Source organism: Somniosus microcephalus, chromosome 30 (genome assembly GCF_052327205.1).
Source record: "Somniosus microcephalus isolate GS21.2 chromosome 30, FLI_Smic_1.0, whole genome shotgun sequence".
NCBI classification, from domain to species: Eukaryota; Metazoa; Chordata; class Chondrichthyes; order Squaliformes; family Somniosidae; genus Somniosus; species Somniosus microcephalus.
The window spans coordinates 16,536,242-16,559,271 of record NC_141016.1 but is presented as its reverse complement, the minus strand read 5'-3'; the positions used below and the strand labels follow the sequence as shown (position 1 = coordinate 16,559,271).

The following is a 23,030-nucleotide window of genomic DNA, read 5'->3' as shown; positions in this document are numbered from 1 at the left end:
CTCTCCAGTATCGTGCCCGGACGCTCACTAACTTGTATAGATTTTATAAACGGATAGGGAGTTTGTGGCCTAGAAATTCATCTCGGGTGGTTGCGCAAAGCGGGCGGTATCGAATTGGCTGCCCGCTGTACGTCGCGTCGGAGGTGCTGTGTATAACGGGCGGCTGATCCGATACCGCCCGCTTTGCGCCACCGTCAAGACGAATTTCTCGGCCTATGTCTGTAGGTGGGAGAGAGGAGGAATGGTCATTCATGTTTGTGGCGTTCAGTATGTTAGACATTGGCTCTCAGACTAACCAGGTTATCAGGTTTATTAATAGTGGGAGACAGTGGCAATTTTAGAACTAGCCACACAACACATCAAGTTTGGGATTTATTTTCTGAGGGTGTGTCAGCAATGCTCCCCCTGAAAATGTTGATCTTTCATACTTTATGTGCCGCATTTTCTAACATCTTGGAGCAGACTTGTAATATATATGTAAATATTTTCTGATGTGAATGCTATTTATACAAGAGAATATATAATCCACTAACCTAGAATCAAATTATAGTGGTGAATCTTGTACATTGTGGTTGTTAGTGAAAGAATTTTCTTGACTCTTGTTATAGACCGTAAACATTTCAGCTCAGATATTTCTGTTAATATTTGTGGATGAATGCTTAACGTGTTCAAACAGGTTAAGATGGCCATTAAAATAGTGGACAAGGGAGTATCATATTAACAGATCAACATCTAACAGTCTAAGCTTTGGTTTTTCAAAATGAATCACTGGTGATATAATGATATCGTGCAAAATAACTCTTCATTATAGTCACTGTCACAGAGCCTCATCAGCTTAAGCTCGTGCTATTTGCCATTTTGTACTTTCACAGACATGATCTGAGCATACACAGGAAGAGCTGGCCAGGGTTGAGATGACAAGTTCTGATCTTTTGCCATTTCTCTTAAAACAGAAACATCCAATCATATCAGAAATAATCTATGCCTTTGTTAATATGTAAATCTCCAAAATGGTGGTGGGGGGGTGGTGGAGGAGGGGTTAATCAAAGGGAAGTCACTGACCAATGCAATATAGTTTCATCTAAATTAAATCTTAAACTAAAGCCTCACCCTCCCAAGGACAGCTGATATGGTTAAGTATAAATGTACACAAGCCATTAATCAGATGCTAGGTTTCGGCAATACACAGGCATTAATCAATTTATGGACCACAAACCATTCTTAACTATCCATTTAACAGTGGAATGAGAATTTCTTAGCCTGCATTGATAATAGTTAAATTAATGAGAAGAAAATTGGTGTCTTAAAAATATGGAATATACATGAATGAGGATTAAGCATAATGATAATAAGGAATATATATGAATGTGAATAATGACAAAGGGAAGAAAGTATTTTTAATTAATAAACACTTGGAAGATGTGTCGGTGAGGACTAAGGACAACTCATGGTTCAATCTACATTAATACCTTGCACTAAAAATAAGTGACAGCTCTCCCTATGCTCTCCACTGCACCCTGCTGGACAGGCAGCAATGAATTTTGAGAAATAATATTTAACCTTTTCAGATTTACATGTGTAGAGTTATGACTAAACTGGTTTACAATCAACTTGGGTGGCAGCTAGCTTGAGTTGCAGAAGCTTACTGTGGGTTTGTGGTAGTGAGGAAGATCTGATGCAACAACAACAACTTGTATTTATATAGCACTTTTAACATAGTAAAACATCCCAAGGAGCTTCACCGGAGCATTATCAAACAAAATTTGACACCGAGGTAGGTTTTAAGGAGTGTCCTAAAGAATGAAAGAGGTGTAGAGAAGCTTAGGGAGGGAATTCCAGAGCGGAGGGCCTTGGTAGGTGAAGGCACAGCCGCCATTGGTGGAGCGATTAAAATTGGGCATGCTCAAGAGGCCAGAATTGGAAGAGCGCAGATGTGTGGAGTTGGAGGAGATTACAGAGATAGGGAAGGGCGAGGCAATGCAAATATTTGACTTTTCTGTAGCCAGCCAAGATCACAAGATTTTTTTTCTGCATCCCCATCATTCAGTATTTGAGAGAAACAGAGTTAACGTTTCAGGTCGATGACCTTTTGTCTCTTCACAGATGCTGCCTAACCTGCTGAGTTTCTCTAGCATTTTCTGTTTTTATTTCAGATTTCCAGCATCTGCAGTATTTTCTTTTTGTATTCAGTATTTGAGTTTGATTAAACTATAGTTCCACAGTCAGGTCTACAGATCAAGCATTTTCACCATCTTTATATGAACTGCAGCAGGATTTGTAGCAGTGAAGCTGCCTGAAATCTCAATGAATTAGGTACTGTAATGTAGTGAGTGCTGGGACAAAGGTCTTCAATGGAAAGTTTCAAGACGATATCAGGAACAGGAAACTATTGTTGAGGAGAGAGTTGAGATACTGGGAATACTTCCACCAAAGCAGAGAATGAGATTTGATAGAGATTTTTTAAATTGTACAAGATTTTAACAGGATGAATAGGGAAAGACTATTTCTTTTGCTGGGGAGTCAGTGATAAGAGGTCATCAATTTAAAACTGTCACCAACAACAAATTGCATTTACATAGTCCCTTAAATGTAGAAGAACATCACAATGTGCTTCATAGGAGCATAAGGGGAAAAACATCCATGACAAGCCAAAGGAGTTATCAGGAAGGATGCATTAGTTTGGTCAATGAGGTGAGTTTTAAGAAAGATTTTGAAGGAAGAGAAGGAAGTGGAGAGGTGAAGGGAAAGAATTCCAGAGCGTGGGGCCTCGGCAGCTGAAGGTACGGCCGCCAATGGTGGGGCAAAGTGAGGAGGAATGCAGCAGGGGCCAGAATAGAGAGGTCATAGAATAGTACAGCACAGGAGGAGGCCATTCGCCCCATCGAGTCTGCGCCAGCTCTTTCGAAGAGCAATCCAGTTCGTCCCACTCCCCCGCTCTTTCCCCATATCCCTGCAATTTTTTCTCCAAGTATTTATCCAATTCTCTTTTGAAGGCTATTATTGGATCTGTATCCACCACCAACTTGTATTTATAGAGCACCTTTAACGTAGTAAAACGTCCCAAGGAGTGTAATAAGACAAAAAATTGACACCGAGCCACATAAGAAATTAGGGCAGGTGACCAAAAGCTTGGTCAAAGAGGTAGGTTTTAAGGAGCATCTCATCAGGCAGTGCAATCCAAATCCTAACCACTTGTTGCGTAAAAAAGTTTCCCCTCATGTCGCCACTGGTTCTTTTGCCAATCATCTTAAATCTGTCCCCTCTGGTTATCGACCCGTCAGCCATTGGAAACTGTTTTTCTTTATTTACTCTATCTAAACCCTTCAATGATTTTGAACACCTCTATCAAACCTCCTCTTAGCCTTCTCTGCTCGAAGGAGAACAACCCCAGCTTCTCCAGTTTACCCACGAAACTGTAACCCCTCATCCCTGAAACCATTCTAATAAATCTCTACTGTACCCTCTCCCAAACCTTCATGTCCTTCCTAAAGTGTGGTGCCCAGAATTGGACACAATACTCCAGCTGAGGCCGAACTAGTGTTTTATATAGGTTTAGCATAACTTCCTGGCTTTTGTACTCTATGCCTCTATTTACAAAGCCCAGGATCCCTTATGCTTTATTAACCGCTTTGTTAACGTGTCCTGCCACCTTCCCAGATCTCTTTCTTTTTGCATCCCCTTTAAAATTGTACCATCTAGCACGTATTGTCTCTTGTCATTCTTCCTACCAGAATGTATCACCTCACACTTTTCTCCATTGAATTCCACCAGCCTGTCTATGTCCTCTTGAAGTCTATTACGATCATCCTCACTTGTTTCCTACACTACCAAGTTTCGGGTCATCGGCAAATTTCGAAATTGAGTCCTGTACCCCCAAGTCAAAGTCATTAATGTTTATCAAAAACAGCAGTGGTCCTAGTACTGAACCTTGGGGAACTCCACTGTATGCCTCCCTCCAGGTCAGGGCTGGGGTTGTCAGGCTTGAGGAGGTTACAGAGATATGGAGGGCAAGACCATGAAGGTTTTAAAGAAATGGGGGAGAATTTTAAATCTGTGGCATTGGGGGACCAGAAGCAATGTAAGTCAGCAATGATAGTGGCGATGGGTGAGCAGGTATTGATGTGGTAATGGATACCATCAGCAGAACTTTGGATGAGCTTATAGTTTAGAGAATGGAGATTGGGAGGCTGGCCAGGACTGCACTGGATTAGCTGAGTCTGGAGGTGATATCGGCCTGGTTAAGACTTGCAGCTACAGGTGGTCTTAGGTAGAAGCAGAAGTGGGTGAATTTACAAAGATGGAAGTAGGCGGTCTTTGTGATCGAGGGGTTGCAAACAGTCTGCTTCAGCTCGAGATGGTGTCTTGGAGGGGGATATAGATGGTGGCAAGGGTATGGAGTTTGTGGCTGGGGCCAAAGGCGATGGCTTTGGTTTTCCCAATGTTTAGCTGGAAGAAATTACAAATCATCCAATACTAGATGTTAGACCAGCTGTCTAACAGCAAGAGATAGGGAGGGGTTAAAAGTGATGGTAGAGAGTTAGAGCTTGGTGCTGTCAACATATGTTGAAAGCTGACCTATGCGTGCAGATGTTGTCACCTAGGATCAGCATATAGATGAGAAAAAGGAGGGGCCCAAGGAATGATCCTTGGGAGAATCACAATATGGTGTGGAAGTAGGAAGAGAAGCCATTGCTAGACTATGGCTACGGTCGAATAGGTAAGGGGGACCAGCGAGGATAATCCCACCATCCCGGACAATGGGGAAGAGATGTTGTTGAAGACAAGTGGAAGAGGATGAGAAGGGATAATGCATCATAGTCATGTTGTTCATGACTTTAGTTAGAGCAGTTTAAGTGCTGTGGGAGGGGCAGAAACCTGATTGGAATCAATTTGAGAGCTGCAGGAGAGATGGGCATGGTCCATGACTTTGGGAGGTTGGAGAAAGGGCAAAAGTTTGCAATGACAAAGATGTAAAGGGTTATTTTTAATTGAGGAGGAGCTGACATTAGCAGTTTTAAAAGGTGGGGAACAAGAAAAGGGAACCATTTACAATGTCAACTAGCATGGGAGTAGGAAGAGAAGTTAGGTGGTAAGCAGCTTATAGGGTCAAGGAAAGTAGCTGTCCTGGACAAGATGAAGTTGGAATGGCATGGAGGGAGATTAAAGCAAAATGGGGGTTCAGGGCAAGGTTCTTTTTCCAATTTATCCATTCACGGGATGTGGACATCGCTGGCTAGGCCAGCATTTATTATCCATCCCTAATTGCCTTCTTGAACCGCTGCAATCCCTGTGGTGAAGGTACTCCCACAGTACTGTTAAGTTCCAGGATTTTGACCCAGCGACAATAAAGGAATGGCAATATATTTCCAAGTCAGGATGGTGTGCAACTTGGAGGGAGTAGCAAGGGGAGGTTTGATTTGATGGGCGTGGGGTTGAGGGGAACCAGCGGAGACAGTTGGAACAGATGGGTCTATCTTGGTTCTATAGTAAATTTGCATCACCATTCTTCTTTTTGTTCTTGGGATGTGGCCTGGGTGATGATGGTGTGACAGTCCATCCCTAGTTGCCATGGGCATTAATAGTCAACCACAGTATGGCAATGGAATCACATTTAGAACAGACTGGGTAGGAATGGCAGGTTCCCTTCCCAGCAGGACATTAATCAGTTGGAATTTTGCAAAAATTAGGTAGCTTTGTGTCATTTTTTCTGGTTTGCTGACAAATTACCAAATTTATTACATTTAATTTCGCAACTTGCGATTTGATTTGAAGTTGCAAATGCAGTACTCAAACCATTAGGTTACCATGGCCTATTTTATTGAGGGGGGGAACTATTCACAGATGCTGAATTTTACACATAGAAATAGATTTGGATTGTAAAGTAAGTTGAAACCACTTCTACATTACAATAGTGGCAACACTACAAAATTGGCTGTAAAGCACTTGGGACCTCCTGAGGTTGTGAAAAGTACTATATAAATGCAAATCTTTTTTCTCATCACAGACTGCTTGCTTATGTCCTGAAAACAATCAATTGAGGTTAAAGGGTATGGTTGAACATGCAATTGGATTTGTGTCAGTTAGCGTATGGCTTAGGTTATGTGCTAGATCATCTGCAGGATGCAGTTTGACAGGCCTGATGTCTTTAAAAACTGATGAGATGCAGAGTTTCTCAGTGGGGAAGGTCCAGCACGACTCTACGCGAGTGTTTCGTGGACAGCGCTAGACCCAGGCAGCGAGATAGATTTCAGCAGATTCATACAGCTCTTCAGGGCACGTCAAGGTCGAGGTTGCAGCCTTGCTTGATAGACAACCTAGTGTACAAATAATTTAACAGACACTAAGCCAGGTTTAATATTGAGAATGTGAGAAATATGGGGGCCAATTTTCATCAGATGCAAGTCAGCTCTAATTTGGTTTGTATCGATTCAAGATCCACCCTAAATCTCGTGTAAATATAATGGAAAAGTGAGTACTAAGTTATTTGCATAATTATTCACCTATGCCATATGCAAACACAAGTGGATCTAGAGATAACACCACCAGCGAGAGAAGAAAACAATGTCTAAATCAATTTTAATGGGATGAGGGCAAATAAAGGAGAATGTCACATATGGGTGGGAGGGTGGTGGGAAACAGGAGGAACAAAAATTTAGAAATCTGTAAAGCATTGAAAGGCAGCTGTAACATAAGCCTATGGCTAGCAAGAGCAATATGACCATAAAAGTATGTATTGAACTTGTACTGCTATGCAGCATTATAAATTCTGCCAGTCTTGCCAAGGTAACATTTCACTATACTGGAAAATGACAGACCAGTTAGATTGTTAAAAAAACTGGTCTATGTCAGCGTTTATGCTCCACACAAGCCTCCTCTTCAATACTGTATCAACTTTACCAGTAACAACTATTACTGTTATCAGGGTGAAGTAGTATCTTTGTTAAAGCTACAATTCCTAGGCAAGCGTTTGATCAGAAACATAATTTTCTGACCTATCTCTTTCAGTTGAGTAAAAAGATGTAAAAGCAGATAATCTTTGTATGTGAAGCGAGACGTGTAAGAAATCGTGAATTGGAAGAAATAACGAGACAAAAAAGTCTCTTCGGACTGGCGTTAGAATAACTGGATAGACGCTTAGAATTTGCTGATGTTCTTGGTTCCCTGCGGATGTTACAACATTCTGCAGCGTGGCGGTGACCTTGTTTCCAGACTAGCTGTCTGCTGTTTGTGTGCTAGAAAGGTTGTTGACTGTATCTTTGATAATTTACCCTTGGCCCACCCCTAAAGAGTGAGTAAAAGAGATATCTAAAGAGCTTTTAGCACAGACGGTGAATGGAAGGGAAGAGCTGTTTGTGCACCCCAGCCGTCAGTCCCGATACTAGCTGCTTGTCATGGTCATGTGTCTACCACATCTAACTTGATTGCGTGTTGTACTTAACTTAAACTGCCACTCCTTAATAAAAAGCCTTACAACTCCTAAGACCCTTTGGGTAATCTGTATCTGACCTGTGATCCAAATCCTACAGACGGCAAACTGTACCCATGTAATAGGTATAAAAATAAGTATCACAACCACTGACTGTGAGCAAGTCTGTTCTATTCGATTGGAACAGAGCAGACGCAGGAAGAGAGCACTGAAACCGAGTTCCCGGCGACTGAGGTAGCTATTACCTCTCTGTATTTCGTAGTGCTGTTTAATTATTTTATTGAACTAAATTGTTGTGAGCTTGATTATCTGGTGTGGGAAACCGTAAGCCTCCATCTTTAGAGGGTCAACAACAGTTGCCAGCATTGAAGGGGCATAAGATTAAGTGGTGGCAAGCTAAGATGAAGGGAAAGGGTCCCTTAGGTTAGGCTAGAGTTTGCAAACAATAGCACAGCCAGCGTCCTCTTTGATGGTTATTGAATCGAGATGGTGTTGCAAGAGATGCTTCTGAGGAAGGTTGTACTCTCTGCTGCTCCTCAGCACCATCCCAGAAGTCTGCATTGTGCTTGGAATATGCAAGTGTACAGGAATAAATGCAGGACTCCACAGTAAAACTATTGGAAAGGTTGAATGTTATTTAAAGCCAGAGACAATGCAGATGTTTTTAATGAAGATGTTTTTAAATAAGGATGTCAGTACGAGATCTGTACTAAAGTGAAGGCCACGCCAGGCTTTAGGCCCCAGCTGACTGTTACTGGCCGTGCACATGTGCAAGCTCTATACAGCATGGGCGTCATAGCTGCCCTTGCAGGAGATGGGACAACATGGCACCTGCACTGATCCAGACCCTGCCCGATGTAGATCTGCCAGGGTTCTCAGAACGATAGGCCTGAAGGCAGGTATCAGTAGCGAAACGAACGGACGGACGGACAGACACACACAGAAAGGCAGGCAGGCTTACACACAAAAGCACAGAGTGAAGGAGGAGGATAGCTTATCTCAAGTACTTGTAGTAATAAGAGATAAAGAGTAAAGGCAGAAGTTACACAAGGAGACAGAAACTGATGTAACTCAATTCAGTGAAGTGTTCTCAACATTTCTTGCAGCCATTACCAAGAAGTCCTCCGAAAAACAGTCCTCTTGCTGCTTCACTCAATGTGTTTCTGGTGGCCATAGGGTCACTTCCCCATAAAATGCCATGACCAGCCCTTTCTGCACAGTAAGGTATGCAGGGCATAGCAAGCTCCAGCTATTCAGGATACATACAGAGCCCTTTCTGATATAGCCAAGTAGTGAAAGCACCCATTTAAGACCAAAGTCTAGAGTCTATGGAAATTCTAGTGGAGGTAGATGCTCCATCATGGCGCTCCTCTGCTGCTATTCGTGCAGCTCTCGGGGGGGGGGGGGGGGGGCGGTTATTATCCACAGTAGGAAAGGGGTACAATTACCCACCAGCTGTCCTGGAAGAGCCGAGAACAAAAACATCATGGTAACTCCCAGCAGATGTGGCATTGTCTGAGAATTCTTCGGCTGGGTTGCATGTTACCAGATGCAATCAGCAAGTAATACCCTTTCTATTCAGAAACTAGAGGGTTTACTGAAGGAGCTTGTGATATTGCATGCCATCTATTGCATCATACACACTGGTGAACTCAGCAAGTGCTTTTAAAAAATTATGTATTATGTATGCCTGGATAGCACGCATGAAAATACACAGATCAGCCATGGCTGCTTGAAAAGGAGTCTGTGGCAGCTTTAATGGACAGAAGTTATCCAGGTTAATGCCCCTAGCTGCAGCTCAGTGTAAAACATGGCACAGTTCCCTTGTTTGGTGAAGCATACTCTTCTCCTACTGCACTCCTCACACATGATCTACATGGGCTGTAATTTTTTTTTGGGTTGGGGGGGGGGGGGGGGGGTGGGTGGAGAGAGAAAGCGGCCAGGGAGAAGAGGGATCCTCTAGTGTGCACCCTCATTGCTGCCGTACTCGTTTCCTGCAGCCTGCATTGTACCTGCTCCATTAAAATTAATACCCATTAAGAATCTTAACTCAATCTCTTACACTGGATTGGGTTTGAAATATCAGTGGTTTCAGCCCCTCTAAACAGGAGACTGGCTCTACACCCATGTCAGTAGATGGTACAAATATATTGGTATCAGATTTGAGAGGCAAGATCACAAACTGATCTGTTGATCATAAAAATCCCTATAAAGCAGGAACAGCTGAAGCTTGCGATCCCTGTGTAACTTTGCTATCCAAAAGGGGCTGGTCATGCCGATTCATGGGGAGACTGAAACAAATCTCCAATTGTGTTAATTTAGAGTAAATGTGAAGATCTGCGCAGGCAGCACACCTTAGTACAGGGCAGTTGTCAGCAGATACTGTGCTGAACACTCCGCTTTCTGGCAGAGGCAATAGGAATCGTCACTACACCAAGCGTTGAAAGCAGTGTGCACTCAATGGATGACACATCAGCTCAAAAAGGTGCACCAAGGGGTTCGGGTTTATTTTTTCACAGAAGGATTTTGTTTGAAGAACTTGCTGAAAGAGGAGCATTTAATAATTACACTACAATTGCAAGACACCACGAGATGTTTTGCTACGTTAAAAGGTGCTATATAAATGCAAGTTGTTGTTGTACAATGACAATCTAAAATTTCACTGTAGCCCGCCACCACTTCAACAGTTGCATTCAATTAATAATGGACCAAACAAAAAAAGTGATACTCAACAACCCAAATGCTACACTGTGGAAAATAATGCTATTAGGGCCTCAGGTGAATGGTAGAACATCACTGCACTTAGCCCTCAACCTCATCTGTCAGTCCCACGATAGTGGATTTGTCATCACTGCACAAACACCCAATGAGCAGTTTGGAAAATAGCACTTGCTGGCATCTAGCTTTGTCTAAAATATACATTAAAATGATAGCCGTAAGGTTAATGATTACACTTTGCAAAAGGTGGCTCCAATTGCATTCATGACAATCAAAGGTCAACCGTGGGTGCCAAGTGAACAGTGGTTTAAACTATACTTATTGACAACAGTCTTTGAAATAAGATCCTCCCAAACACACAGAGGCACCTCTGCAGCATTTATTTACTTTTGAAAGTCACAATTCCAGTCTGTTGAAAGTGTATTCTCTCCCATTTCCTGCACCTGATGGCTTGACCCCCTTTTAAAAAAAAAACCCACATAATTCTCCTGTTAAATTCAAATAGAAATTTAGAATTCTGGTGTACATATTTTGGTTGTACAAGCAAAACAAAAATTAAATACTGCAAGGATTTTGTATTGAAAGACAGTAACTACATTCATTAGCCTACCTGAGAAAGTTTGGAGTACTGATTAACCCGCCTGTAGCCAGTTCTAGGAAAGCTGCACTGACTGATCTACACCAAATCTAAATCTAACTTCATTTTTCCTTCAGAGGCAAGGTGCAGACAGATAGATAGCCCACTGCATTAGACCTCCTGTGACGTTGCTTTGTCTGCGTGGTCTACGAATGTTGATTACAGAAACCTTTTTCAAAAGTGCTGGATCAGATTATATTCTTTAAATCAGCAGTTCAAATACGATTTAGGACGTATTTGGCTGCCAGGGCAACCACTGGTGATCCAGTCGGTATCCCAGGAAATGGGCCAGAGGATCCGGCTATGTCAATATGAGAGTAGCAGAGAGGTTTTTCGGAATCTAGTCCGTGCTGAAAAAAAAAGAAAAACTGATTTAGTGCAAATGGTTTCCGAGTAGGCACGACAGGAAAGGATCTCCACACCACAAAACTGTATCATATTTATGGATCGAGCCATTGCAAGAACTAATTTTGTCAAGTCTGCTCAGTAATTAGGTTGCGCTCTGTTGTTCTAGCTCTCTCTCCCACCCCCACACAACTAAACACTGACACAGCCTCCTATGGTAACAAGGTCATCAAGGCTTCAGCGGTGATTCTATGATGCTGCAAGCTTCATCTAATCTGATTTTCTCACAGCAATTCTGCATACTTTATACATCTTTAGTAAGTCAGGTAGTAGTAGAGTGTTGGATTAAGAGTAAGAAGTTTTGGCTGGGAGTTATTGCTGATTAAACTGCACAAAGGCATGGTAACACGTGACCAACTTAAAGATTCCCCCCAACGGCTGACTGTGGAATTCATAGTAAAGTGACCCGGGGGGTGGGCGGGAAGAAACAAATTCAATTTAAATATAAAGTGTAATTTAACTGGTCACTCCTCTACAACATGCATTTTGAAAGCTATCTAACACAATTAGAGTCATCAGGTAATGCTACCTTATCTAGGCCAGAACCCATGATGAGGAAAGCTGCAGGTGACTGATGTCCACGGGGTGTGGCACTGGATGGCTGGTTGTTGCACTGCAGAATCTCTTCATACTCAGACTTCCCTTTGTGAAAATCATAATCCTCACGCCGAATGGTGGAGATTTCAAAAGGATCAGCCACTTCATCACCAGCTAACAGGAGAAATACAGCATTAAATGCACAGTAGTTTATATTTTGTTCAGTAATCACATTTGGATCATTTAAAAAAAAATATATACCAATTCTGTATTGTGACAAACCTGTTGCTTCAATAACACTGACTAAACCCTCCTGGGAAGAAGCTGCTGCTATAATAACCTGCCTGACCTTAAAAACAGATGTAAACCAAGCACAGCCCTGGAGCGAGGGAGAGAAAGAGGGAAAAAAACCACAAGGTTGTGGCCTCACTCTTAAAATTTGTAGCTTTTCATTGATATATTGCAGTTCAGGATGTGTTGGCAATGTACATATTAAAATATTGAAGACAGAACCCAGAATTTGAACAACCTTTTCCTGAACGGGATCAGTTGTCTACAAAGCCATCAGCAAGTCAGCCTTCTGCCATATTGCATAACTCTGCCCCCACTTCACACCAGGAAACTCTAGCCTGGAGTACTCATTGCTCTCCTTGCCGGTCGTCAGAATTCCACTTCTTACTACAAACATTATTCGATACTAACTCCCGCTTCCCCCATCTCCCGGACCTCAGACCCATTGCAGTGAAACCAATGTTCTGGTTTATACTTCCAAGGCCCATTCTGGCCTCATCCTTCTCTACCTTTGCAACATTTTCCAGTCCTAAGTGCCAACATGCATCCTGTGCTTTGACTGAGCTCCTTTGCAACCCTACCCCCGTCCACTTTTGGTCACCCTGAACTACGCTAACTTTGTGACCCCTCTTCCAAAATCTAACTTTGATCATGCCTTCAGTCACCTTCCTCACCCTGTATGGACTTGGGTCACCAGTGGTGCTTGGGGATTATACTGAAGGAGGAATATAAATGCAAGTCACAGTCATTTACAAACGTTATACAATGTGAAGAGGAGCTCCCCATTGATCAGACCTATAACCTACCAAAGACTTGGATAAAAATACAAAAATACAAAAGCAAATGCTATACAAGTATGTCACATGAACAGGTGCCTTTTTATATAATCAGATTACCTATGAAGAATTTATGTACATAGCCAGAGCAAACAAAGCTGCTTCAAACCATCCCACAAATCAGGAATGATATAGCCGGCAAGTCTTTCAGACAGACAGTCAAAGGCCTAACATGCTGGCAATTGAATTCAGATCACCCAGTGTACCAACACCTGGAGGGACAAATTGCTCTTACCTGCTTGAAGCTCTTGAGCCGTCTTAGCCCAGCAGGCAGGACCATTATCCATAATGATCTGTACCAAAAAAAAAATAGTTGAATGTATGCAAGAGAAACAGTAATTTAAAATTACAGTTCATGACAGTAATGTGGGTCCCTGTGCTTGAAGCAACTGAACAGCAGACATCTTTCAGTTTCGCTGGAGAGCAGTGTGGACATTTCCTTTTCAAACCGCAAGACTGCATAGGAGAACCTCCATTTCAAGCTAATTTAAGGTGCAAAGGAAAAAAAATCATTACTGCAGTGACTGTTCAGGTTCAGTTTTTGAAGCAATTTGCAAAAAAGTGAGGGAAAGCTAGTATTTATATAGCTCCATTCATGACATTCCAAAACGCTTCATAGCCAATTAAGCACTTTTGAAATGTAATTACTGTTGTAATCTCGGGAAACTCAGCCAATTTGTACACAGCAGGATTCCAAACAAAAATGAGATTAATGATCAGAATTTTTTTGTGGCATTGGCAAGTGATAATTGTTGGCCAGGACACTGGGCTGACTCTCCTACTCTTCAAAGAATAGTGCCATGGGAGCCTTTACTTCTACCAGGCAGACAGGGCCTCAATTTAACATCTCATCGAAAAAAAACAACTGATCTGACAGTGCAGCACTCCTTCAGTACTGAAGTATCAGCTTAGATTATATGTTTAAATATCAGAAGTGGCACATTTGTCAGTATTCCTTTTTTCTGCACCCACCAAACCAAGAAAAAAAAAAATACTGTTAAACTCCACACAATTCAAGGCAAAATAGTTGGCAGCAGCAATACTTTTACTGTAAGGAATTCATTTGAGCTTTGAAATGCATCCAAACTGCAGAGCAACACAGCTTATTGCCACATTGTACATTGAATGAAGACAGGACACCATCCTGGCATGAAGCATCTCTTCCTGTAACAGAAAAAGGGCTGAAAGCTAGCTGAGCTTATTTGTTACAGTACCAGGCCATTTACAAGGTGTTTGCCCATCATACACTAGATTGAACTTACCGAGTAGTTGACACCAGCAGCTCGAATAGCATGGCCAGTCAGTGTGGCAATAGTGAACAATTCAAAGCGGTTAGGAACATACTCTTGGATAGCCTGTAGAATGGAATTAATAACTCATTACATTTGAAACATTACCAGTCAATGCTCAGACATGTGCCTATAAGCTGGTACTGTACCATCAGGTACAATGTTATCCTAATTTCATTAACAGCTCAAATTAATAAAAATGTACAGACTAATTCATTAGCCTCTTAGAGCAGGATCTGGAGATGGATAGATATCCACCCATACCTTCTTAACAGCTACAAATTACTGTGCTACACCAGGCGCAAGTTAAATTGACAACTAATATTGTTGCTATCGTTGTTGGTTTTAGAAGATTGCTCATGAAGAGTAAATCCATAGCTTTAGCCAAAACGAGATCTGTAGCCTTTGTCTGGTGCCAAAGAGTTAGTCTGTGGAAGGCCAATACACATGGCAGTCTGAAATGCAATTAGGCCCAACTTCATGTGGCTGTCTACCCAAGATCCACAATTCTTGGCAGCTGGATATTTCAGTGCTGAACAAAAGTCCACCCCCCACACCCACGAGATCCTCTGCAGATATATGGTGTGAAGTAATTTTGGCGATTGCCATTTAAAAGTGCATGATAACAGGGTCTAGAGGGTGAAGTTATAGACAGGTTGCATAAACTTGGCTTATATTCCCTTGAGTATAGAAGATTGAGGGGTGATCTGATAGGTGTTTAAAATGTTAAAAGGACTCGATAGGGTAGATACAGAGACTCTATTTCCTCTGGTGGATGAAATAAAGAACGGGGGAACATAAAATCTTAAAATTAGAGCTAGGAGGAAATTCAGGAAGCACTTTTTCCACACAAAGGTTAGTAGAAATCTGGAATTCGCTTCCCAAAAGGCTGTCGATGCAGAGACAGTTGGAGTGTTCAAGATTGAGATGGATAGATTTTTGTTAGGCAAGGGTAGTAAGGGATATGGAGCAAAGGCAGAAAAATGGAGTCGAGGTACAGATCAGCCATGATCTAACTGAATTGCAGAGCAGGCTCGTGGGGCTGAATGGCCTCCTCCTGTTCCTATCACATGTAAAATGATTCAGTTTGGTAGGAAGAATGAGGAGAGACAATTTTAAAAGGAGGTGCAGGTACATAAGACTTCGAAGATGGAAGGACATTGAGAAGGCAAATGGAATCCTTGACTTTATAGAGTACAAAAGCAAGGAAGTTATTATAAAACACTGGTTATGCCCCAAACTGGAGTATTGTGGCCAATTCTAGGCACCAGACTTTAGGAAGGATATCAAGGCCATACAGAGGTTGCAGAGGAGATTTACCACATTGGTACCAGGGAAGGCTTCAGTTACGTAAAGAGACTAGAAAAACTATGGTTGTTCTCCTTTGAGCAGAGACGGTTAAGAGAAAATTGGATAGGTGTTCAAAATATTGAAGGGTTTTGATAGAGTAAATAAGGAGAAACTGTCTCAAGTGGCAGAGGGGGCAGCAACCAGAGGACAGATTTAAGGTCACGGCAAAAGAAACAGACATGAGGAAAAAAAATTTTTTTTTTTTTTTTTTAAACTGGAATGCACTGCCTGAAAGGGTGGTGGAAGGCTCTAACAACTTTCCAAAGGGAACTGGATAAATACTTGAAAGGGAGAACTTTGCTGGGCTATGGGGAAAGAGCAGGGGGAGCAAAACTAATTGGTTAACTCTTTCAAAGAGCTGACACGGGCACGGTGGGTTGAATGGCCTCCTGTGCTGTATAATTCGATAATTGCCAACATTTGTTAGGTATTCAAACCAGGTAGTGACAGAATTCCTGTGTCATTAAACAGTGGTTTCATGTAATGTTAGTGTGTTTGGACCATGTTTTTAACAATTTGCAAGGAGACTGTCGACATTGAAGGGATGCAGTGTATAATTATTGAGCCATGTTGCCAGCCCCCAGCTTTCTATTCTTCGTGTTCACAACAGGAACAGTGATGGATGGAACTTCCAAGTTAAGAAACCCAACAGTAAGCTTGCTGAGATGCTGCAAGAACCAGGGAGTTGTTGAAGACAAGTTTGTACATAATTAAGCATGTATTTTGCATTCATCTTATAGGTGCAACTGTTTATATACAGATAAAACATCAGTTTTAACCTGTATACCATGATCTAGTGGCCTGGTACTTTTGGTCATGAGGTGACCAAATTATGGTGGATATGCTACGTATATTCTTCAAATAAACAAATTGTGATTCAGCATTAATTGTCAAACTGGGCTACAACAACCCAAAAACTGAAGTGATTCAAGTTTAACTTCAGGGAGGTAGCCAACTCATCGAAACATTTTTACTTGTGTAAATGCTTGAGAAACTCCAAGCTTTAACAGATGATGCTCCCACTATAAACAAGCTGGTTCTCCCCCCACCCTTCATAAACTGGAGCACATTCTTCCAGAAAACCAAGACTTCTGGAGAGAAGAATCTCCCCCCACCACATCTGCCTCAACCAAGGTACAAAGCATGGCAAAGGTATTCTGTAGTAACCATGTGAAAGTTCTCCTTACTTGCTTTGGAACTTAAAAGGAACAAACCAAGATTCTCTTACCAACTATCCATATTAGGATGATACGCACCTTTTCCTTCATGTAACACAGCAAGTCCACCATTGCCATCCGCCCCTCTGCATCTGTGTTTCCAACCCGAATCCTTCTCTTAGCACGAGATGTGATAAGCTCATCTGCCACATAGCAATCTAGACAAAAAAAAACACACACAAGGTTCAGACTGCAAAATACAATTGCATACTGTTCATATTACAGAGAGATGGAACAGTGACAGCTACCTCTGAAGGCTCAGAAACCAGTCTCAAAATGGTTCAGTGGGCTCTAGAGGCAGATGCTAAATAGAAAATGGCTACCATTTTGTTCTGGCTGTGGTTCAGCTGCTACTCTATCTGAATTTCACCCAATGTATACAGGGCAATCAGAGCACCACCATCTTTGCAAAGTTGCAGAACTGATTCCACTACAAGAACTGTGCTCTTCGTACTTCAATGATGATCCAGTAGTATAAACAACACAACTCATTTGAGTGGCAAGGAATGAAGGATACTCCCACACCTGAACCCAATATGCTGTGCAATCTTAGTACATGGAGCAACAAGGATGGCACAACTGTTCTAGAACTGGCAGGTAGGCTTGTGCACACCATGTTTTTCAGATTTACATTACCTGAACCAACACTGTTCCTGACCATTGCCATTGCACCAATTACTTTGATTCCTTTGGGTTTCAGGATGGAGAGCACCTGCATCAGAAGATTATTCAATCAGTAAAACTGCATTTATGCAACATCTTAATATAATAAAACATCCAAAGTTGCTTCTGGAAGAATTGACATCAATATAACTGAGATGCAGCCTAAAGCATGGTCAAAAGAGGGCTTGTTCAATTAAACAGAGGGTAAATTCCAGAGACCTAGCAACATGAATGACTGTCAGTCAGCATGCACGTGCAGTAGCAAAAAGGGTACATCACCCCTGCAATTGAAATGCTCCACATTAACCAGCACCAGCTTAAAAATTAGGCACAAAATTTGAAACAAGATGCAGTTATGATTGGTCAACTGAATTCAAGTCTAGACTACACCATTTGAGGTGGGAAATATTGAATGTAAAAAGCCAGGATTAAGACACGAAAACCCACAAATAATTACATTAGCATGCTTGTAACAACTGAATCATGCATTAGATTCAGGTGCTGTAGAAAGTAGCTGAACACAGTAGCACAAGCAAAAAAACTTTAAGGATCATTTTCAGAAATTAGCAGCTTCAGCTTTTTGACTTCAGCGCTCCACAGTTCCTCCAGGGTGGACTTGTCTGGGCAGTGGCCTTTACAATGGTAGTCATCACTATTTGTAAATGGCCGACAATGCCCTTTCTGCAGGAACTGAATTGGCTAGCTTCTCTCTGGAAGGGAGATACAGCCAGCACCCTGCTGCACCACAGTGCTCGCACCAGCCGGGGACGAAACATTAAAGAAGCAAGGCTGAGCTGTGTTATAGACTTATAGAAATAGAAAACTTGCACTGAATTGGGGGGGGGGGGGGGGGGGGGAAATGTTAATTGGTGCAGATGCGTCATACCTGGAAAAACCCTGCAACAGCAGCAGCTCCACATTTGTCTCGGTGCATTCCTGCCATTATACCGCCAGCTTTAATGTCTGCACCACCAGTATCATAAGTTATCCCCTGACGACAAAAAAAAGTTATTTTTAACAATTATCTGACTGCTACCTACACAAGACCAATATTGGCCAAAGCAAATGCTACAAGTCACAAGTGAACTATTCTGAAAGAATTTCTTTTTAATAAAGTTGCCTGATCACGAGGATGGCCATTCAGCCCATCTTACTTAATCCATCCAGAACACGGCAAAATTCTAGTGATTCATAAAATGATTAAGGTTTTCACCTGCTCTACACAATCTGAAAGTCCATGCGAGATATTAATCACTGGAAGAAAAAAAAATCCAACAGTCCTAAATGCGCTTTTTACTAGTATGAACCCATCTCCTCTTGCCCTACTTTAAAAGTAAATTTTTTAGATTTACTTTATCCATACCTTCCAATGTTTTTCCCATTCCATTAACTATCTAGTATACTTCTTCTGTCCAATCCCCTCTTAGAAATGTCCTTTGATGGATTGCTGCACTACATGTTGAGCATTGGTCTATGACATGTAAGCCTTGCAATTTCATTTCCAGGTTAATTAAATAAAAGTTCTATGTGCATGTAACCGCTCCAAAATGCAGAGTGAATGCTTAAGATCAGTTGCAATGACCAAAACCATTGGCCTGGATTTTCCGTGGCTTATGACCACGTACGCACCATAGGTGCCTCAAGTTCCAGGCTTATGCATAGGCTGCGCATGCGCGAAAACCCAGAACTTTCCTCCGCATCCCTGTGAAATAGCCATCCACTGGCGGAGAATTTGGCTATTTGCCCAACGAATGTCCATACATTACACCTGGTAAAAGCAGGCGTAAGGCCTTCTTTTACCAGCATATGGGTGAAAATAAATATTAAAATAAAAATTAAGTAAAATAAGTGTGTTATTTTTGGCCCCTTAAAAAAATGTTTAAATTTATTTTTCAAAAAATTTAATTTGTTTTAAATGTAAACATGTAATGATTTTTAATTTTATTTCAAGGTTGTTAAAATGTATTTTTTGGGTGATTCCTATTAAGCCTATGGGGATTCCGTATGTAAATGAAATCCCCATAAGCATAATGGGATTCCCCTGTGATTGGTTGGGCTAGCCCACGTGATCCCAGGGGCGCTTGTGAACCGCCTGCGCTCCTGGGATCCATGGGCCTTTATGCAGGCCTACGCATAGAGGCCCAGGAGCGCGAGTCTCAGTGGATCCAGGACCAGCAGGTGGGTGCGTAGATTTTTTTTGCCGTTCAGAGGCATCCGCCCGCGGGAAGCCTCCGACCGCAAATTCAGGCCCAAGGTCGTGGCACGTACAATTGAAAACAGCAACACATGAAGCACGAGGCATTCCACAGCTTTATCACGACATACTCTTACCTTGCCAACAAGCAGGAGTGTTTTGTCATTGGCACCCTCTCCCGTATATTGCAGCTCAATAACCCGTGCCTGATGACGTTCTACATCTGTAAGGAGTTAATGGGGAGGGAGGGGAAGAATATATATATTTTAAAATATCAGCATTTAGTCTGTCATATGGTCTACATTTCACCATCTAACTCAGGGTGGGAAGGGGTAGAATTGGAAAGTAGTTTTGGACAGACAGCTTCATCTAATTTCAATGACTAGAGTACTAGAATTAAATTTTTATTGCTCTAGAACTTGCACCAGTAGTTAAGTAATGAAAAATATTGCAGAAGGACAGTAAATATGCTCTACACACTAGGAAGGTCTTAGGTGTGGCTCCTGCCCAGTGGCAAGTTATCTCACAGTTGGGGGGGTACTACAATTAGGTGATTAATGCTACAGATGAACAAGAGTTTGCAATACAGAACAATGAAAGAAAGTGGGGAGGGGGGCTTGAACAAGTAAAATGTTGGACTGAGGTAGCTATTGTTGAGTTGCAATATTGACTGAAGCCAGCTGCCTTTACTTTAGACAGCATTCCATTTGGGTCAAGGCAGATGCTGCAAGTTTTCTTTTGGGAAGAGCAAGCAGCTGCAAAACCGTATTACTCAAGCCTCTCAAACAGTTGACCATCCCATCATGACTAGTTACTCTTTCATCAAGTTAACAAAGTATCCAGGGCGATAAACAAAAAAAAAATACTGCCGATGCTAGAAATCTGAAAACGAAAACAGAAATACTCAGCAGGTCAGGGAATATCTGGAAAAACAGAAGTCAGTCAACATTTCAGGTCTAAAGACCATTCCTCAGATCAGATCAGTCCTTAGACCTGAAACACCGACAGACTAGCTTCAGTTTTTCCACAGATGCTGCCCAACCTGCCGAGCATTTCCAGCTTCCTCAATTTTTGTTATCCATGGCTATAGTTTGGATTTGTACAAATGCTTCAGCTCAGATAGATACAGGAGGGTAGAAATATAGCACATTTCTTCATTCATCATATACTCGAGTATGGATACTACATTTATACCCTGGGACTAAAAGGACTCTGCAGCTCGATCAAAACCTCGACTTTCTGGGCAAAGTGAAAGAGTGAGGGTTAATTACAGCAAGTTTTGTATGCATTGGTCAAAGCTACTGGTGCAAGTGAGGCATAGCTCATTACGGTGAGTCACATGGATCGAGTTAGTTTCCCATTTGGATGGGACCCCATTCTTTGCAAGATGATAATATGTGAAATAGCATCACCACCCATTCCTAGGTTATAACAGTCTTACAAGTATACAAGTCAAGTTGAATAAAGTTACTGCGTAGAAAAAATAACTTTGCAAGGATAATTACAATGAGAGATCCTAAATTTAGTCTAGCTTATACATTTGAATACTTAAGTGAATTTAAAACCCACGAACACTTAAATTTAATTAGTGAGCATCTTCTTTTAAATACATGGGAAAGCAAATAATCAAAAGCAGGGGTCAACAAGGTTTGCTTAATGTGGTTATCTACTGATGAATCCGAGCCATTCAGATGAGTCATACACCAAGTCCACTTCAAACTGGAAATAATGGCAGGGCTAATTACCGGTTTCATAAACACAGTATATAGAAATAGATTAGAGATTGGGATCAAGCAAGAATTGTGTCAGCATTCACCCACTCACTGCAACAATACAATCAAAGGAACGGCATACAGCTTATTTTAATCGTCTATACAATTCTAGCTTTGTGTTAAAAATCGGTGCAACAGATTAAAAAGAAAATGGCAATTTGATTTGGAATTTCTAGGGAACAAAAGACTCCAGAATTTTGTGGGGTGGTAGGGAGTTCTGAATATTCTGGAAGCCACAGAAGTTCAGTGTGAAAGTGGATAAGCATTTAGAGATGGAGCTCATTAAGGAACGCACTTCTGGTTCAAGTGGATTCTAGCATGTGGAACAAGTGCAGAACATCATAGCTCACTTTTATTCAGAAAGTAAAACACGGAGTTGAGTGTATGCACCAACTTACCTTTGGCACAGCGATTGACTGCTGCCAAGCATGGGTACCTCTCCTCGAGCGTTATCAAATCACTGGTCACTGAAACCTGGCAACAGGAAAGACCAACAATTTGAACTGGCTTTTGACATTAATGGATTAAAAAAATTCCAAAAGACCAAAAATGTGCATGTACATACATTCTTTTATATTCTTTCTTTTGCCTTCTGTAAGCTGGCTCCCAGCATTAATGCAGTTAAGATCAATTTATTAATCCTGTTTTACCTGGATTTGTCACTTATGCATGAAAAACATTCAACTGCCAGGAGTCAGCTACCAAAATCAGAATTCAGACAAATATGAAAGCAGCTCAAGGACAGTTTGAGCCTGTAACCGAGCTAAGTTTAAAATCACATAAGCTACTTATCATTAGCCAAGGCAAGCAAGTTTATCCATTTCTGCTCTTAAAAAAAAACTAAGTAATATCAAAACCCCCAAGTCCCATCCTTCAATCCATCACCCAAGTAATTGGCAAAAGAACCAGTGTCGACATGAGGAACAAAAAAATTTAGGCAGCGAGTTACGATCTGGAATACACTGCCTGAAAATGTGGTGGAAGCAGATTCAACTGTAAATTTCAAAAGGATAAATACTTGAAATGAAAAATTTGATGGGCTATGGGGAAAGAGCAGGGGAGTGGAACTAATTGGATCGCTCTTTCAAAGAGCCGGCACAGGCACAATGGACCCCTTCTGTGCGGTATCAATGATTCTGAATGCATTTCGTGCCAATTTCAAAAGAAATGTATACTGTACATGGAAGAAGAAAAAAAGGGTGGTGTTTTGAACAGTTCCACAGAACAAATATATGCACTGCTTCAGTGAACACTTACAGAAACAACAGAATTGTTAAAAATACTCTGAACATAGTCAGCCACATTTGGAGCAGCCATTCGCTCTGGGTCAGATCCACCAATATCTCTGCATACGGTTCTGGAAAGACAAAAGTGATGATATAAGCCCAAATAAACATAAATCATTAGGTAGCAGTCAAGTGATTAACTAAACACTTGACAGGAATTAAGCGAATCTCGGGACTGCCAGTTCCATAACCTCACTGCTCCCAATTTTAATTTGTTCTGGCAACACTTTGGACAGAATAAAAAAACTACTGAGGATCAATTCAACCTACTTGAATTGCAGAGACAGCGTTACTGAGAGGTGCAATAATACCCAGAACAGGATGAGGGCAAGTGTTGCTGAAGATGGAAGACAGAAAAAAAATGTAATTCTTCTAAATTATACACTCTTCAAATTAATGAAGATGTGAA

At 41.6% G+C, this 23,030-nt stretch overlaps 1 protein-coding gene across 1 annotated transcript in view; it reads right to left on the bottom strand.

The window, feature by feature from the left end:
- Positions 1-10,509: 10,509 nt before the first annotated feature.
- Positions 10,510-23,030, bottom strand: part of LOC147097962 (putative aminopeptidase W07G4.4) — a 37,633-nt gene continuing 25,112 nt past the window's right edge. Inside the window, exons 8-17 of the mRNA XM_085971069.1 lie at positions 22,593-22,692; positions 21,734-21,809; positions 19,701-19,786; positions 18,256-18,360; positions 17,343-17,418; positions 16,746-16,864; positions 14,113-14,205; positions 13,086-13,143; positions 11,716-11,897; positions 10,510-11,131 (exon numbers count right to left, since the gene is read on the bottom strand). Of these exons, the coding sequence (XP_085827195.1) occupies positions 10,997-11,131; positions 11,716-11,897; positions 13,086-13,143; positions 14,113-14,205; positions 16,746-16,864; positions 17,343-17,418; positions 18,256-18,360; positions 19,701-19,786; positions 21,734-21,809; positions 22,593-22,692 (1,030 nt within the window). The 3' untranslated portion in view covers positions 10,510-10,996. The remainder of the gene's footprint in view (positions 11,132-11,715; positions 11,898-13,085; positions 13,144-14,112; positions 14,206-16,745; positions 16,865-17,342; positions 17,419-18,255; positions 18,361-19,700; positions 19,787-21,733; positions 21,810-22,592; positions 22,693-23,030) is intronic.